Raw genomic sequence first — 19,892 nt, 5'->3', positions numbered from 1 at the left:
GCAAAGCTCAGTGACTCTTTGGGAATTTTCTCAGCGGTTTCCTCCGCCCCCGACCGAGCTCGGAGCACTCCGGGGCTGCTCACGAGTTACAGAAGCATTCGGCCGCTCTCTCCTGTCCATTGCTCTCTCTCCCCGGCAGCTCTCGCACTGGTGCAGCCTTTCCCATCACGCACAGATACCCACGGCCCATCTCCCCGGGCAGCTGGGGGCTGCCCCTGCCTCACACCAATCCCTCCACAACTGATGACACTGGGGAGATTTTGCTGGAAGGTTTATTAACAGCGCGGATCTGACACTACTGCAAAAGCTTCTACACTCAGAAAGCAGATAAAGCACAAATTCGCCCGGTGTGTGCCTTGCCTGGTAGGACACTTGCAAATAAATGCAAGAAAACAGGACAAGAGATGAAGGAGCTAAATGTGTAAGCAATGTTGGTATCCCTCATTAAAACATTTCAATACTCCTCCCATGTTTTCTGCAGGGATATTTAACAGCCAAGCTCCCTTTCTGGGAAAACGTCTAAGCCCCTTCCAGCCTCAAAGGGAAGGGCTCCTCGCTCCGAGCCTTGTCAGGGCAGGGTGGCCGCGGGATGGGAGCAGGAGCTGCCCTGCTGTGCGACACCGGTGCCACCTGAGCCGCCCTGCGGCCACCACAGCGCTCGGGCCGGTTCGGAGCCGTCCCGGGGGCTGCCACTGACCTGGCGGCAGCGTTCAAATGTCACTGCGAGCTTTCACACAGAAGTAATTCGTTAATCGCAGACTTTAAATAGCCATTAAACATTCAAGAAAAAGTCTCTATTTCATCAAAGTGAGGGGGAAGGGGAAGCCATTTTTTTACCCTACAGTGCTCCAGAGGAAGTCACATTGTGTACATCTTTAAAACCACATTGTGTACAAATTATTTGTATCTAGTTGGCAAAAGAAATGTGCAGCTTAAATGAGCTAAAAACGATTCACTCGTAACTCTTGAAACACAGTATATAATGAAAAATAAACCTCTGGAGCATCTTGTAGCATAGAATTCTTGCCGTTATTTTGTTCTTTAGTTCTAATCCATGAGTTCTTCTCATAAAACAAGACTTTTGCTTTTTAATATATTTTTATAAAGGTTCACATCAAATATTTATCTGGCTTTCTGTGCTCACTACAGATGAAGTGACCATCACCTAGCTAAAGCAGAAATGTTCCTTTTTCATTCTGGAATGGTCTGTAGTAGCATCAATTAGCCTATATTAGGTGATGAATGACAACAGCAGTACTGAGATGCTGGAGTTCATAAAGCAATATCTCTCACCACTATTGTTCTGCAGCACTAATGCAATAAAGGACAGAGATTACAGGGAGCAAAACCAATTCACAGCAGTGAAAAATCATTACAATACCATGAAGTTCAAATTAATCCCTTCTTTCCATTTCACTTGGTTGAAGAGAGATATGAAATTTTCTGAAAAAACCAACAATGCCAGCTCCATTTCTTACAGCATTTAAAAATTAACAAGTAACAAATAAAGATAAGCAAACATGAACTGCAGGTATAACATCTGAAATAGTAAAACTAATCAGTGAACCCAAACATGGAAAGCTGTAATTGGATTCTGCACCTTCCCTGCTGCTACACAGTGGTTACATCTCTCTGAATCAGCGAGTGAGAACTGAAAGCAGCACTGCTTTCATCAAACTCCAACTCAACAAGGAAAACACGAGGCCAGCAGCTCTTTAGTTCAACCTACATGCTGCTAAACAGAATCTTACTTTTCAGAACTGGAGCAATGCAGGTATTCATGCTGGGCAGGTGGATCCAAGTGCCCACACACAACACAACTGTGATCAATCAGGTTCAGTGCAGCTGCTTTAGCTGATCTTCCCACAAGTTTCAGACCTGGTAGTCAAGTAGCACTTGAAGAACTCAACACCAATGAATATTGAATAAGTTTATATGGGAGAGATGTATACAGCCAACTTTCAATTCACAACTTTGGAGCTTTGTTTGGTTGGGGTTTTTTTAATAATTTATATATCTGTTATATGTAACTGTATACAACATATATGGCAAAGAAACACAAAAGTATTAAAAAATGGTAAGAGGCACAGAAAGTGTGTGAAAGAAGAACATTCTGCAGCTGAACAAGTACAGTTCTTCACAAATATATTCAGGTACTTCAGTGTACATTTTCCACCCTCTATTTTACTTCATGTCAAACTTCTTTACTACTTCTATTTTAGGCTCACTAATTTCAGTATACTAGATCACCCATATCAAATAATGAAAAGTTTCCTTTCATCAAAAAGCGAAATTCATCATTCAAAAAGTAAAATTCAAAGCCCAACACTTCTTTCTAGGCCAGCTTTACTTTTTGACAATTACATGTAGTTTGCTTTGAGGAGCAGAAGAGAATGCTACTTTTCCAGTGCAGATTGTTACACACTACAAAACTCAGAAGTAGGTTGGCTGTATTTACCTCAAACTCTGCAGCCAGAAATGTGTAAAGTGAGGGATAAGTACCTGCAATTAAAATTCCCCAATTTAAAAAATGAGGGGAAAATATTTTTTTTCATTCAATACTTAGATATTTTATGTTACAGTTTAGTATTTTATAAACTATGTTTATGAATCTTACATGTAATATTTAGGCAACTCAAATCCTGACTAGCTGAATTTATTCCTCCCTCAAAGTGACACTGCTCCAGTCAGAATTCTCCAAGATCCCCTCCACGACATCCCTTGATTTAAGCAATGGGGCTGAAAAAGGTTTCATCCTTGTTGGAACACTATCCCACTTTCTATTTTTTCATGCTTTAAGATTTGCCTTTCTCATATTCACAAGCATGCAATGGGCACAATAAGTTTTTCCTGAAGTCAAACTTGAGCAAGATTTTATCTTTTAAAAGAAATTTAAAGATGGAGGTTTAAGCTGTTATAAACCTAGTGTGAGATAAGTTCTGGTGCTGATTAAATAGTCCTGTATCTAGACTAATCAGGATAAATAGAGATCCTGAATTCCTCAAACATTGCCCAAAAGCAAGATTCTTAAAACTAAAGCACAAATTATAGACTACAAAATGTGAACAAAATTTATATAAAATTGAGTAGTTTTCAAAACTTGGGAAACCCAAAATTTGTTTAAGACTTTATTTTAGTCTCACCACTAGAGATGGGTGAGAATAGTCTCTACAGCAGCATTTAGAATTGAAGGTGTTTATATTTTGCACCCTTCCTTTTAGTATTGTGCATGATGTCTTAACAGCATATTCAACTTGTCATGCAGCAGTGGCAGCTGATTTCCCTCAAAACACACTTTTTTCCAATAATATTGAATCCTCCAGCAGCCATTCCATTAAGTGATGGTTGCCACAATCTGCCTCCTAAAGAATCCATTTTCTCTTGGATGTTCCTTCTGAACTGTGTGTGCAGGAGCAGCTGGCAGAGACCAAAATTAAAGCAGCCACTCATAAACCAGAAATACAAAACCAAGTGGACAACTTGTCTGCAACAAGCTGTTCCCTACCACCCCAGTTTCTCTTTCATGTTCATTTCCAGTTGCACAGGTGACATTTTCAATAAACTACTTTTCAATAAATATTTATAAATTTCTGTTTGTGCAGCTGAAGGAATTCCAGAACTTTACAAATGTCCTGGGGACAGTGCAGTGTAGATCAGTCCCTACTTGACTTTTATTAAAATTAGATTTTTTTTTCAGCTGTTGTGTAACTGGTTCAAGTTTTTAAGGAAATTAAGATTCTACTTTTATAGCCACACACCTTTAAAACAACGGGCAATGCACTGTTTCACATCACATCTTCCCAAACCTTTAGCAGGTCACACCTATCAGCTACCTCAGCCCCACACATTTGGGCATCTCTGAAACTCAAATCCATGATCCAAATACCCTTCACCCCCAGGGCTTGGGGTGCCCAGGAGCCCTTCAGCTGCTCAGGGCAGCCCTGTCCCTGGATAGCATCCCAGTCCTGGGGGCTGGATAACATCCCAGTCCATAGCATCCCTGTCCTGGGGGCTGGATAACATCCCAGTCCATAGCATCCCTGTCCCAGGGCTGGGTAACATCCCAGTCCATAGCATCCCTGTCCTGGGGGCTGGATAACATCCCTGTCCATAGCATCCCTGTCCCAGGGCTGGATAACATCCCTGTCCATAGCATCCCTGTCCCAGGGGCTGGATAACATTCCAGTCCATAGCATCCCTGTCCCAGGGCTGGGTAACATCCCAGTCCATAGCATCCCTGTCCCAGGGCTGGGTAACATCCCAGTCCATAGCATCCCTGTCCTGGGGGCTGGATAACATCCCAGTCCATAGCATCCCTGTCCCAGGGGCTCTGCCTGGCACCCCCCACCTCCTGCTGCACAGTCCCAGGGGCCTCACTTGCCTCTCCTGGCCCCGAGGGCAGCAGGCAGAAGCCACACAGCAATGTTCCCTTGGATCTAAGCTCTCAGGTGATGGAGCAAAATAGCCAGTCCTCATTTGACTAGAGATTGGACAAATTTTTAAATACCAGGGAAGAGAGTTGCCAATCCTTGTGTAAAAATTCAAACACAGAGCTTTGGGCACAAAGAGTGAGAATTCAGGTTCTCTCATAAGTAACATACAATGTGCTATAAATGACTGTCTAGGAAGGTTCTTGAAATTAATCCATTGCATCTCTTCAAAACTCAAAGTAGCATAAATCATTCACTAATTACTCTCGAAAATCCCAACAATTTGAGAAAAAGAGACTCTATCTGTAGCATTTTCATATTTCTACTCCATACCACAGTGAAGACTTCCTGCAGGCTGGCATGAAAGATGAGTTTTCCCCAGGTGAAACTGCCTGGAAATCAGGATTTATTACAAACTTATCTTCTTCCTTCCTTTCTTTCTTTCTCTCTCTCTCTCTCTTTATTTATTGATTTAGTACAATTACCCTGTGCAAAAACAGAGAATGACAATCTCCAGCCCCATAGTTCACACAATGGTCAGAATCCAATCCCAGTTTGATGCCTAAAAGTTTACAGCAAATTCTTTTCCAGAACTTGCCCAAGGCAAAAGTCTCCATTCAGTTAATCAGCAGCCTGTTCTTTTCTCATAGCACAGGGTAGATAACCTAAAAAGCCAGGAAAAAAAATCACCAGCAATTAAAGAGATGCAGATTTCACGGTGAAAACGCCCAGTATCAGCTGCAGTGCAAACCTCTGTACCATAACAAGTTCAGAAGATTCACCTCTACCCTCCTGAGTCTCTATTTGCAGCAATGTGGTCAGTGTTTGCTTTAGCAGAATCCAGCAGGTGAAAACATTTGGCTAAATCATTCCTGAAACACCAGAGCTGTACCTCTTTAGCATGGCTCTAAAAATATGAAAACTGGTTTCTACTCCCAGTGATGGCTTTGGTGATGATTCTGATTGCTGGTAATGATCCTGGAAGTTCAATCCTGGGCAGAGGCTGCTCCATCTTCCACAAATCCAAATTGTATGCATCAATTCCACCCTCCTCTTCCCACGCCAGCTAAATTTTAAAACAAGAACAATTTGTCATACAGAATTAAGAAATTCTGTAAGATTAAGTCTTTCTGTGAAAGGTTTCTGAGACCTTTACAAGACCTTATGCTTACTATTTCTCCTTGCTCACCTCTCTACAGGCATAGCTACCATACCCAAGCTCTGATCACAGACCTAGGTCCAGCCTCAGGAGGCCAAGAAAGATTCAGGAAACACATTCCACACTTGCTTGCAGGCAGCCTCTTAACAAGGTCTTGAAGGGTCAAACTGATGGTTTGTATTTAAGGCCAACAGCGACAGCAAGTTCCCCAGTCCACACAAGAGTAAAAATAGAGCAGGTCCAGGGATCTCAAAACATCCCATGTTTAAGAACTCTGAGCTCTAAGCAGAGATCTCAGTAACTGGGATTTGTAATCTATCCCAAAGGAATACTCTGGCCTCCAACATCAAGGGTTCATATCCCAGCCTTTCCCATCTTGTGGGGGCATCTGAGATCTCCTTCCTCTTTTTCATCTTTCACAGATCTTGCAGAACCTAAATTACCTTGGAGGCATTTGCTGCACTCATGTTTGAGTGCTGTGTTCAAGTGTCCCTGGAGCAAAGGGGACAAGGACAGAGGCACAGAGGAAAAAGCTCATGGCTGCTAAGGGATGGCCCCAGTTCTGCACATCCTGCCCGCCCTGCACCTCGTCCTGGGAGCCCACTCACCCCTTCCTCAAGGCAAGCTCTCAAACAAGGCAGCAGGAAGGACAGAAGGAGGGAGCAAGAGGCACAGGGAGGGCTGGAACAGGACCTGGCCCAGAACAGCACCAAGGGGTGACAGTGGCCCCACCACAGCACTCAAGGTCCCAGTACAGCACCCCGCAGCTCCACGCCCTCCCTGGCTCCTGCAAACCTCTGCCAGTGCTAACGAGCTGCTCATCATCTCCCTGTCCAGCAGCAGCCCCCAGTGGGAGTTTGCTTTGTTCAAGGGAGATTCACACAGACAAGCAGAGCAGCAGCCCATGCCTCATTAATGAGTGAGGGGAGCACAGAGGTCACTGCTGACAGAGGAACAGCAGCAGCCATCAGGGTTGGACAACACAGGCAGAACAGCACCGAGCAGCACAAGAGCTGCTGAGGCCCAGGAGCTGTTCATGTGGAACAGGCACCAACACTGCTCTCTTCCAGGTTAAAAATAAATCCATTTCTGGCAATCAGCAAACTGACAATTTTATTGTTGCCAGGTCAATTGGAAAATTTTCTTTATAAAATACAAACCCAAAAGCAAGTAAGACAAAAAAGTCCCTGTGAAATTACCATTTCCTCTTTAAATAACCACAAACAGAACAGTTTCTAGCTTATGACAGAGTCATACTGTAGAACATCCCAGCACAAGACCAGACATCAGAAGTGGCAAATGGCACAGGCTCACCCACGAAAGCCAACACTGCACAGACAGAAGCAGGTGGAGGAAAAAACAGTATGCAATTGTTTAAGACCACATGCACGTGTACAGTGTCTGAATAATACCTGACACTGATGCTCAGAAACCAACTCTTCCTCAGACACCATTAGAAAAAATACATACAGCTGTTGTGCAGGGAAGTCAAAAGAAGCCAGAATTTTAAAAAGGCAGTTCAGAGGCAACCACTTCTGCAACACTGGGAAGATTTTAATTGTTGCAAGGAGGCTCTATGTACTATGGAGCTTTCTGCAGCAGGACAGGGCCCACAATCAGCACTGAGCTGACCAAGCCTTGTGGGGACACTCCCGGGGCAGGACGGGCTCAGAGCAGACGCACCCACAGCTGTGTCCCCTGAAGGCTCTCCTGGAAACATGGGCATGTGCAGGAGGGCAGGGCAGGCTTCACCAGAGCTCATCAGCACAGATCTGGGAACATAGCAGGGACATTCCCTTCCCAAGGACACCCCACTCTGTTCCAGGCTGCATGGGGGCTCCCAGCCAGGCAGAACCAGGCTGTACAAGCTACACTCACTTCCTCTGCTTTGGACAAGCCTGAACACTGAAGCATGAACATTTCCCTCTGGTTTCCCTGAGGCAGGGCAGGAGAGGAGCCTATCACCCACTCGTGTCTCCACGCCCTCCCAAAGTGAACAGCTGGACACTCACACACTGAGGGCTCTCACAGGATAATGGGCTCCCTCTTCCTCTACAGCCACAGAAACCATCGGGAGACACAGGACCACACCTCCTCAGGACAGGACTTCATTTCACAAGGCTTCATCTGAATGCTACCTCCTGAATCCAGATCAGTTCTTTACATTACCCACTCAGCACTTCACCCCAAAATGCTGCAGAACACAAGTCCCATAGTAATGGCACACGGTGACTGTACCTTGTCACTGCAACGTGACCTAAAGAAAAATGAATTTCATAAGCAGCCTGATTCTAAGTCTTCAATAATACTTTGCATCTTTTACAAAATATTTGTTAGCAGATGCCGTCCCCTTCCCGTTTCTCTTTGTGGAAAAGCCAAGCTATAAACAAAAGTACAAAAGCAGGAGGAAATTAAGACTAAGCAAGATCAAAACATACTTTTTTCTACAGGGCAAAAAAGTCCAGGCAATTCAGTAAAAGATACAGAATCTTAATTGCTCTTATGAGACTATTGGGTAAGAGCAGCTGTTTGAGCCCAGGACATGAAGCAAAGAACAAGAGGTAAGGCAATGGTATTGAGAGAACAGATTACTGAAAAAGGCATTGCATAATAGAGCAGTTACAAAATACACCCTAATGTGTGTGCTCCTTTAGCTCTCCTGCTACTTGGCTTAAGCTTTCCATAATCACTGATGAGAATTTTGTAAAAGCTGAAATGAAAATTAATTATTGAAAAGTACCTGAAATGCTAAGTGATTTTCTACCCTGAGGGGTTTTAGCTGTTAAATGAAATATACAATCAATTCTGCAGATAAAATACTTCTGTGGCAAAGCATCTTTAGTCCCACTTGACCCAGAACACTGACATTTATCACTCCTGCATTTATAAACAGCTACAATATAAAAGAAATGAAGTTAATTGGATCTGAAGTGATCATCTTCCCACTGCACAGTTAGGATTCTCCCTGTCCCCAACAGATTTTAGTACTTACTTTTCTTTCTAGAAAGCCTCATCTGGTCTGTGCCAGGTATAAATATACAGCATTTAAGAAAAAAAATTAATTGGTATATAATAGTTTAGCAACCAAAATCTCTGCTGAATCCTATCCTGAAACATCTTATGTTACAGGGAGAAAAAAAATACAAAAAATAAACTCTGCATATCTCCAAAAGAGATTCTTTATAATGTATTACAAACAGATAAAAGGTGTATTCTTTTCTTATTACCAATGCACCTATTCCATACTCATTCTAAGAAAGTCTTTACAGTATGCATGCACTCTTCATATTTTCAGAGTTCCAATCAGTGCAGAGTTCTCATTAGCAAACATCACATATGTGATGTGTTGCATCACGTATGCAGCAATTTACATAATCTTATAACAATGTCTCTCATCAGGGAAAAAAGAGAATTTTTTTTTCTTTTTTGTAAGCCCTTTTAGATCCTGCCTCTGGAGGTGCAGCCAGTGAGGCTATTTACATGTCCAGTAGGTTTTCCCCAACACATTTACAAGTCTCTGTGACAAGCCTGTGGACACACCAATGAAGCAGCAGGCCATCCTGCAGCACTCTGTGCCTGCAGCTAAGCACAGCTTTGGCTTTTACAAACAGCTCACCAGAGGCCAAGTCCCTTTTGATTTTAGAATTTTATTTCCATCTCCCCACACCTCCACATATAAACACTGAAACCTCCCCGTTTCTCCTCCCTCCCCCTCTCCCACCCACAGAAAGGTTGCATGGTGAGGTGATGCAATTCAAAGCCACATCAATGCCTAACACACAGAACAGGTTTGGAGAAGCAAAATCCTAACATGAAAAAAAGAAGTTAAACAGCCTCTTGAATCAAAAATATCAATAAATATGTAGTAAAATTTAACTTTTCCCATCTTGAAGAATTTTCACAGAGGAATAAATTCAGTAAGATAATGTAAAAGCTGTCCTTTTGCAGGAAAAATCAGTTTTAGAAAACAAGAGTACTGAAGGCTGCAATTATTGTATCTATATGTAAAAAATCACAGAGCCTCAGGCCTGCTGTCCTTTGGTGCTCCCCATGAGTGCCACAAAGGTGGCTTGTTACTGAGACATCAGTGACACATATGCTACACACACACCCCCAGAGGATGTGTCTTTGCAGAGGCCCTTTTGTAAAAATGAACAAAAACATCACAGTGCTGTTATAAATATTCCCTGTGGTTAAAATGCAGACATAGGAAGCAAAGATTTACCTGTAAAGCTTATCAGGGTGGGTACCAGAGTGCTGAACTCTTCTTACAGTAAAATCTCAGAGCAGGAAAGACAGCCCATCCACGGGATTCAGAAGGTGCCTGTACCTGGAGCCAAACCATGAGAACAGAACAGAGCCACGCTGCACTGAACCATCCAGCACCCCAGCCTGAAACACACAGCACTCCCAAACAAACCCTGCACCCCCTCAGGGATCTGCATCACCACCGGGGCAAGAAAACAACATCTTCATTTTCTGTTCAGATTTTATTTGAAATCTAATTCAAATTGTCAAAGCTACAAAAAGGGGGAACATTTGGGTTATTTCTGCTATGTCACAACATTCTAAAAACAAAATATCACTACTGCCAGCAGATCGGTTACACACATTTCTGATGAAACCTCTAAACACAAAAATGTTTCTTTTGGGAAATAGTCACAATGAAGATATTTTGTACAATATAAAACAATGACAGGTCTACAGATGCCGATACTCATGAGTATACACGTGCATTCACAAAAAAAAAAATCAGGAATGCTTTTTTGTTTTTAAACAGACTGTTCAGGCACAAAAACAAAACTGCATTTCCAGTAAGTGACAGCATCATAAAAAATATTAACATTGTCAGTGTTTGCTTTTCTTTGACTTCTTGTGAGATCTGTGAGGAGAACGGGACTGAGACCTGGATTTTTTCCCTGACTTTTTAGGGGATCTGGATCGTGACCTTCTTGATCTTTTGGGTGTCCTGGAGCCAGAGGGCGACCTGCCAAAAAAAAAAAAGTCAAATATTAATAGAGAAAGCACCTTTTCCTGAAGTTATTTGTATTCATTTATTGAGCCAAACGAGGCAGAAACATCTTCCCTAACAATGAAAGTAACAGGATGATATCTTGCTTTTGAGAAAAAGGCCATTTTTACATTATAAGGTTTTGAGAGTATTTGGCCTTAACTTCAGTGCTTAGGACCCACATGAATAATAACACACACTCATGTCCTTAAACCCACATCAGGAACTCACAGCCTTTCACATAAGCTTGGCTCTTGTATGAACTGCAGCCTATAGCCACAGAGAAATGAAAAACTATGTTCAACTGTGTAACAGTGAAATACTTTTGATTCTCATCAAATGTACTCAGAATGTGATGCACACCCTACAGAAAAAGAAGGGACACTGAATAAATATACTGTCATCTAATCCACACCTAGTATATTGATCTAATATAATGAAACCTGAATAAGCATCATATTAACTCTAAAAAATCTCAACTACTTTTCTACTTTTATTTGAAATCCTTATTTATATAAGCACAAGAACAGTTATGTAGTTATGTGCTATGATTTTTTCAACACCATCAAAGGAGTATTCCTCAGCCTGACTGAGGAATTTTACATCAGTAAGATATTCTGTACCTCTAAAAGAAGTGGAAGGTGGAACTTTCAAGATACAGCAGCTTTAGCGGAATAATAAAATTTCACCTCAAGTTTAACATTAACTAAAGACAAATATTTGTGTCAGAGGTTAGGAAATACCTAGCTTGGAAACAAAACCCCATAAGCAGTATCTAATTTTTTTTTCCCTTAGAAAACAAACTATGGGAGTGAGGAGCTTCATGTAAGCTGATCATCAGTGACAAGCTGCATGGTCACTCCAATTTGAGAGGTTCTACAGAAGGGCTTCAGGAATTTTAGGACTACAGAAGATTTATCCTTTGAAAATAAAAAGCTAAGAAGGCAGCAAGGTACTCTGGTTTAAAGCAGCATTTCTTAAAATCACCAGTAAACAGGTAAATAAACAGGTAAAAAAAACACAGCAGAGCAGAATCTGGAGCTGATTATCAGGGCAGGAGGCTGTGTGGACTTCCAACCCCAGTGCTCAAAGGGATTCATGAGGAACATGCACTAAAGATCCTGGGAGAGAAAGTACCTGAGCATCAAATGCGCTCTGCTGAACACCCCCTCGCCCCCCAAAGCCCAGGCAAGCACACCCACCAGCTCCCTGAACCAGAGAAGATACCAGCTCACCTTTTGCCTTTTTTACTGACATCTCTGGGAGAGTCTTTGTGCGAGGAGCGGGAGCGGGAGCTCTCCTTGTGGGAGCGCTCGGAGCGCTCGGATTTGGGCGAGGGGGACTTGGCGCGGCGGCTGCCGCTGCTGCGGGACGGGCTGGGGGAGGCGCTGTGCCGCCTCTTCCTGCAGGGCAGGGAAACACACGGTCAGGACACGCTCCCCTCTGCAGGCACGGGCTTCAGCCAAGGGCATGTCAGTTACTGGGGAGTAAGTACGGGATTGTAGGCTTTTTATTATTAAAACAAAAAAATCAAGTGTAATGTGTGCAACAGATTTTCTCTGCTTGAAAAAAAATGAAGGCCTGTGAGGCATTTGGTAATGATGATGGTGGAACGGTAAACACATTCTGTCACAGCTCCCTGAAAAGCAAGGCCTTTTACCATAGCTACACCTAGAACCACGGCAGAGTTTGGCTATGCAAGCACCAGAAGATCAGTGTCCCATCAGCTGCCCCAAGCCCAGCTGCTCAGGATCTGCACTGGGGGAGGAGAGGAGTACGACTGCAAGCACTGCCCACCATCTGTGCAGGGGTACCACTGAAAGCACTGCCTGTCATCTGTGCAGTATCACTGCAAGCACTGCCCATCATCTGTGCAGCACCACTGAAAGCACTGCCCATCCTCTGTGCAGTACCACTGAAAGCACTGCCCATCCTCTGTGAGTACCACTGCAAGCACTGCCTGTCATCTGTGCAGTACCACTGAAAGCACTGCTCATCCTCTGTGAGTACCACTGCAAGCACTGCCCATCCTCTGTGCAGGGGTACCACTGCAAGCACTGCCTGTCATCTGTGCAGCACCACTGCAAGCACTGCCCATCCTCTGTGCAGTACCACTGAAAGCACTGCCCATCCTCTGTGAGTACCACTGAAAGCACTGCCCATCATCTGTGAAGTACCACTGAAAGCACTGCCCATCCTCTGTGAGTACCACTGAAAGCACTGCCTGTCATCTGTGCAGGGGTACCACTGAAAGCACTGCCCATCCTCTGTGAGTACCACTGAAAGCACTGCCCATCCTCTGTGAGTACCACTGAAAGCACTGCCTGTCATCTGTGCAGGGGTACCACTGAAAGCACTGCCCATCCTCTGTGAGTACCACTGAAAGCACTGCCCACCATCTGTGCAGCACCACTGCAAGCACTGCCCATCCTCTGTGCAGTACCACTGAAAGCACTGCCCATCATCTGTGCAGCACCACTGCAAGCACTGCCCATCATCTGTGCAGCACCACTGCAAGCACTGCCCATCCTCTGTGCAGTACCACTGAAAGCACTGCCCATCATCTGTGCAGCACCACTGCAAGCACTGCCCATCATCTGTGCAGCACCACTGCAAGCACTGCCCATCATCTGTGCAGCACCACTGCAAGCACTGCCCATCATCTGTGAGTACCACTGCAAGCACTGCCCATCCTCTGTGAGTACCACTGAAAGCACTGCCCATCATCTGTGAGTACCACTGAAAGCACTGCCCATCATCTGTGGCCCATCCTCAGGACAGTTCTGACTGAGGCACTGCAGGCAATTCACTTCACTGCCACAAGACACCTAACCCCATCTGCAGCTGGTAATCATCTGACCATGCTTCCCCAGGGCATAAATGAGCCAAAGGGCAGCTCTGTTCAAAGGGACCCCACTTGTCAATTGTCAAAAATGACAATTCCTTTAACATTTTGGAGCATGTTTTAATAGCCAAAGCATGGGTTTTGTTTGGTTTTTTGTTTTGTTGGGTGGTTCTGTGTTTTTCTTTTAAAATCAGATGTGTGATACAAGGTAATTTCAAGGCTGCCACTGCCTGCAAAGATACTGTGAGGGTTTTCCTCCCATCCACTTCAGCCCAACAAGAGCCATACCTCTCTTTTCGTGTTGGTGTACATTCCTCTTTTTCCTTCTTATCTTTGGACCTGGTCTCAGACTTTTCCTTGTCCTTTTTGTCTCTGTCCCGTTCTCTTTCCATCTCTTTTTCTTTTTCCTAGATAATTAGAAGGATCATGATTTCAGATAAGGTGTGAGTAATTATTAGAGGCAATCAAGCTAATGACAAACAGCATAAAAGCAGTGAGCACTGATGGAACACAGCACATGATCTGAACTAATGGTCACACCCTCCCAGCTCTTTGGGCCTTTCCTCCTGCTTGGGACACAGCACAAACATTTACTGTAACACAAACTAACCAAAACATGAAGGATATCAGCCTGGGTGAGAAATCTGAGCATCTAACCGGAAATGAACAGTCTTCAGTGTTACCAATTTCAGGGCAATCTTACAGCTGTAACACATTTTCTAAACTCAATTAAACATGGAAGAATACCAGGAACCTCTTTCTACTTTAAACATGTGCAGTCATCCATATTAATCCATACTGAAAATTAATATACACTCATAACTAGAAGTTATCTAAAGACAAAACAAAAATACAAACAAGATTCTGCAATAACATCTACTCTGTCAAAAACAAACAATTATAGTCCATTCCTAGGTATCAACAGGACCATTGTGAGAGAAAATACATACCCCTGAGCACACTGAGTCTGTCTGTCAAATAGAAAATTAACTACATAAAAACAAAGCTCATCAGCAAGTCTGAACACAGAGATCAGATGCTGTGGTTTTTAGTACTGATCATTCATTAAAAAAAACCAATTCCATGGCAAAAAATAAACAGGTATTCCCTGCATACCCCATAAAGAAGAGAAAGAAGGGGTGATTTAGCTCAATGGAATAAAGGAGGGATGGTGGGGAAAAAAAAAAGAAAAGAAAAAAAAAAAGAAAAACAGTAGAAGGAGGGGAGGTAACCTAAGTGCAGGAAATACCAGGACATTAAACCTCATCTAGTCTCAAGTTCTTATTACTGGGAAGGCTTACCAGTAAAACCTCCAAATGTCCTTATCCTTACACCTATTCTTACAAACTGCTGCTAGGTAGCTCTAAAATCACTGCACTCTCAAGATGTGCCAGGTTTATTTGACAGCATAACTATGTATTTCATCTTGATAAATAAGAATAAATAGTATTTTGAATAGCTCTAAGTTTCTAGACTCCAAACAATATACAATGTTGCTGGGAAATTACTCTTGGAATTTTAAGTCTGATAAAAAAGAACAACCAACCACCAAGTTCATGGGAAATGTAATCAGGATCAGTATTACATTCCTGTTACAAAAACTAATTTTATTATGGCATTAAAGCAAAAGATTAATTATTCCCTTAACAACAGAGTTACCATTGTTTTCAATGATGGTTAGAAATATTTCTTTCTTTCTTGAGAGTAAAAGAAACAATTGCTAAAAATCAAAAATATTGTGAGCCGGTTGAACTAATTCAACACAAGGCATCTAAAATTTTATCAAGACTGTTATTATCAATTTCTGTTTGTTTAAGCTACTGTCTCACTAAGCATTCTGTGCTTAGTGTACAAATAATTTTACAGAAAAGTAAGAAAACTTACTTACACTTCCACCAAGAAAGTAGAACGTTTTACAATACAACTACATTTAGAAAGAAAATTATAAAAGCCTTATAAAGTCTTAACTGCAAACATTAACCTCCAATGTGTGCATCTCCTTCAGGGATCAGTTTACCTAATTTTTAAAAGTCTTTTTCTTCAAGGTACCGTGAATCAGTCAGATATTGAGCACCAAATAATGCAAATAACAAGTGACAGAAGAACCCCTGGTGGAAACTGCTCATTTGTGTTTAACTTCCAAGGAACTGCATGGGTACCTAATTCCATCAGTGATCTGTCAGGCTCTAAACCAGATGAGAAAAGCAACTGTCATTTATCCTCCCTCACCACATACAATGTCCAAAGAGGTTGTTCTTTCATTATGTTTCAAAGGTTTGAAATCACATCACATCACATATAAGATGTTAACTTTTAAAATCACTCTGACTTCACAGTCCAGAGAGGTCTCCTAAAAATGGTCATGGTACAGAATTAGTCACATTTGGGTGAATGGATGAACTGGAATTATTCAGGAAGCTCAGACACTGGAGAATCAGAAACAGATACACTGCTTCAAACTATTTTCTCCCTTCCTTAAGAAGCCTTTAGTGCAGCAGATCAATTACTAAAAGCAAAAGCAGAAGTCTGATGAGCATCTTCAATTGAGAGCTGTCCTTTCCTTTCCCACACTAACAGTTTGCTTCAGGCAGTAGATGCAGAGGGGTCTCTAAGGTTTCTGTACAGGCTGTGGTACCCAGCTGTGCAGTGGAAACACGACAGGACTTGGATTAAAAAAGGAGATTGTATGTACTCTGCAGAAAGCACTGGGACTTAGGCATGCAGATTGACACTGCAGCAGTATTTTAACAAGAACCACGTGTTGTAATGTTTACAGCCACCTCACATTCAATAAACTCAACAGAAGCCTATCACAGAATCTGAGGCAAACACAAAGAACAGTTCTTACCCTCTGGAGCAGCTTGTCTCTATAGTGTTCAACCTGTTCCTGAAAACTCTGGCCTGGCTTCTTGGGTCTCTTCCCAGACTCTAACTCATCCTGAAACTTCATCACCTTAAGCTGTGAAAATAATACTGACCATTAGATTATTTGACTTATTATAATCAAGTTAGGCAGGTGGCTGAAAATGAAATTTCCATTACATAGCATCTGTATTCTTCATTCCTTCTATACAAGCTTGTGCACAGAGATACAAAATTTAAACTGGATCAAAGTAACGAAACCACACACTCATCTGCAGGCACCTGCAGTTGTTTACAGACCTGGTGAGAACTAAAAATAGAGGGAATTTTTTTCTGTTACTCTACTAAATTCTGTTCTCATCATTAGTACATTGCACCCTTGTATTTCTTGGGTCATTATCTGTTTTTTTTTTCTTTCAAAATGAAATTGTTTACTGCAGGTGTCAATATATTCTTTCAACTTCTCTTGTCTATTTCAAAGTTTCCTTTGGAAACAGCCTTTTTCCATTTAACCCTGAAAGTTAAAATCAAATGACTGACATAATTAGGACATAAAACAATGCACCTCCTCTTCAGGGTTGTTTGCACAGAGTGCCTGAATTGAAAGAACTGATTTTTACTAACATAATACTTTTTCATGTGCTAACAAGCTCAGCAAGCTAATTCAGTTCCCAAGTGCTGCTAAATGTAACACTAAATTTGCTGCAGTATCCCTGGCAGTCACAAAGTTAAGCAAATGTTAGAATTTCTCCATGTGGGTTTTTTTTTTTTTGGTGGGTTGTTTTGGTATTGTTTTGTTTGGGTTTTTTTTTTGGTCTAGATGAACTAAAACCTTTTCCAAGTTGATTCATATCATGAAACTTCACTCACATCTCGTATCATTTGTCATTCTCTCTTCCTAGTGACAAGTCCTTGTACAAACAATCATTCAATTTATTTTGGAGGAGAAGGTGTCTCTTTTCTGGGGAAGAGGGGAAGGAGGGAAGAGCTTTCCCTCTTCCAAATGTTCATGCTCTGACCCTCCTGCACATCCTGTTCCAACACTGGCATTCTATATATGAGTAGATTTTTTTCAGTGCTCGAGCTTTTATTTTTAGCAAACACACAAAGTTGTTTTCTCTTTGAAAATATTTCATTCTTCCACACTGAAAACACACAAAGGAAAAGACTTTGCAACTGTGCGCATTTTGATTAACTGAAAGGATTCTCATTCTCCCTAATATGAAGTAGTCACAAAATCAAACTCTACAGGTTTTTTCTTCCCTCTCAAAAATCCAGCAGACTGGATCTAATCAGCCCTTCCCATTACTGACAGAAAGGAAAGGTATCACAACCTAATCGTGAGCATGTTAAGAAACATAAAACCCAAGCAAGGATAACACTACTTTGAACAAGATCCCCTTTCCCTTCAGCTACAGAGTTTATGACAACACCACATTTTTCATTTTAGTCTCAAATGTAAAGGAACAACTTGCTTTGGGGAAAAAAGACATAAAATAAAATTTTTAAAAAGCACTATTATCTCATACCACAGTAAACTTCTGTCAAGTGTTCTGCTTTCCTCCCTCACTCACAGAGCCTGCTCTACCTGCAGTTGAGCATTTTTTCTGACAATTCAGCCAATGGAAAACTGTCACCATCATTTGTCACACACCATCTTCTATAAAGGCATGTTTTTCTTCCCCCACTTTAAAAGCAGAGTTTCAAAGGCAGAAATACCTTTTGGAACCATACACTCAGTGTCACTACTCCCTGTTCTGCTAAGAAATCAGGATAGCATTTCCTACCAGCGCATAAACTCCAAGCTCAGCAGCTGCTCAGCACCTTCAGTACCAGAGAGGAGGAGTGCAGGGAGGCTCAGCTGATCCAGGAAGCCTCTTGGGCTGTCACGGCATGAATATGCCCATAAGATTTTAACTCTGTTTTCCCAACTAAATAACCCATATAGTTTAAAAAACAAAACAAAACCAAACCAAAAATCAAAAACAACTAAAGTCCACAAAACCCCTCCATCCTTATAAGATGTGTTTCTTTACATTTTTAGCCACAAAGCTGTGACAATTTGATCATATTCTGAAAGTAAAGAAGCCTAAATCTATAGCCCAAAGTAACCTGAGATGAAACCAGGAATCCAAACAGGCTTCACCTGATTTAATAAGCTCAACAGATGCAAAAGATGCTGACATGCATGGCACACAACCCACTACTGGCAGCAAGTTTAAAATGGCAAGAGGAATTATTTGCATGCAGCTCCTCCAGAAACTGAGGGTGGAGTGGGGGCTGAAGGTGGTCATTAGCAGGTGCCTTGAAAAGAGAGAAAAACAGGAAAGGCTGCACTGTACTAACAAGTCACTCAACACTCCCCAGACTCCAGCCATGGCAGGATCATGAGGGGAAAGTTCCTGACAGCCAAGAGAAGGCTGTTCCTGGATTTTTGGTTTTGTTTGTTGTTGCTGCTGTTGTTGTTGTTTGTTTGCCTTGTTATACATACAAACTAGTAAAGAACTATTATTCCTTTCCCCAGAAGCAGAGCAAAGTATTTCTTTGAAAGCTTGATTTTTCCAGCAAGTCTATAAGTAGTGGCACTTCTGCAGCTACAATATTATCAACAACAGATGACAGACATACTGACATACTCATGTAAAGTATCTCTTCTGCCACAGAGCCCTCTGGCCTGCTCCATCACACTCTCAGGCTGCCATGTGTCTTGGAGCTAAGCATCTCCTTGCTTTTGGCTTCATGTAGAACAGAAATAGAGTCAAAGATTTAAAATAGACCAGAATCTTCTGAGTAGTCATCGCCTTCAAGAAAAAACTGCTATAAATAGCAAAACTATTGGTTAAGCAAAAGCCAATTTGTCTCATCTGTTGTTATTAAGCCACAATAAGGCCTAATAGGATATTTAATAGGGTATCTTTATGCCATTTTGCAGTTAAATGAAGCCAGCTACAGAGACCTCCACAGACTGCAAAAACCGAAGGATTATATTTTGTTCTAGTTATAATTCCAGATACTCCTGTGACCTAACAAACAACTACCCAAAATTTGAGTATTCTGCACTAAGCACCATAATCCAGAGAAAGAAATAATGGAAACTGTATGGAACTTCTTGACAAAGGTAAGCACCTGTCCTTTGTGACAGGCAGGAAAATCTCTGTGGCTCTGGGTAGAAAAATGAAAGGACTTTCAATACCAACTGAGGGGGCAGGGGGTGTTTGGTGTGAGTATCTGTGCAGGGAGGCACTGGCAGAGCACAGCCACAGGAGGGTGAACAGGATCCACCCCTGCCCCCCTGCAGCTGGGGTGTCAGCAGAAAGGCTCAGCAGGAACCCTCCACACCACCGCCCTCCTCCCTCAGCCAAACTCTGCTTTCAGGTGGCCAGCACAGGTGAGTAAAGCCAGCTACTAAAAAGGACTAAAATCCTGTTTAACCCTTTTGGAAGCACCAATATGTCTGAATTTGAGATGAGCCTGCCTCCTGCTGCAGATGAAGCTTGTGCTGTGCATTTTTGTTTGGAGAAGGATTATCAAAATTTGTGCAGCAAGGTGGAGGCAGAAGTGAGATACCCTAGAGAAAGGTCCAAA

The 19,892-nt window shown here is 42.3% G+C and overlaps 1 protein-coding gene across 13 annotated transcripts in view; it reads right to left on the bottom strand.

Annotated features, from left to right (window-relative positions):
* Positions 1-10,060: 10,060 nt before the first annotated feature.
* U2SURP (U2 snRNP associated SURP domain containing) overlaps positions 10,061-19,892 on the bottom strand; it is an 87,152-nt gene continuing 77,320 nt past the window's right edge. For all 13 annotated transcript variants that reach the window (XM_063166914.1, XM_063166915.1, XM_063166923.1 and 10 more), the window contains 4 exons: positions 16,294-16,404; positions 13,734-13,852; positions 11,836-12,003; positions 10,061-10,576 (listed from right to left, as the gene is read on the bottom strand). In XM_063166914.1, the coding sequence (XP_063022984.1) occupies positions 10,438-10,576; positions 11,836-12,003; positions 13,734-13,852; positions 16,294-16,404 (537 nt within the window). In that variant the 3' untranslated portion in view covers positions 10,061-10,437. The remainder of the gene's footprint in view (positions 10,577-11,835; positions 12,004-13,733; positions 13,853-16,293; positions 16,405-19,892) is intronic.

The sequence above is a fragment of the Melospiza melodia genome, chromosome 12 (assembly GCF_035770615.1).
Source record: "Melospiza melodia melodia isolate bMelMel2 chromosome 12, bMelMel2.pri, whole genome shotgun sequence".
Taxonomy (NCBI): Eukaryota; Metazoa; Chordata; class Aves; order Passeriformes; family Passerellidae; genus Melospiza; species Melospiza melodia.
The sequence above is the reverse complement of the archived record's forward strand: the minus strand, read 5'-3'. Positions and strand labels throughout refer to the sequence as shown.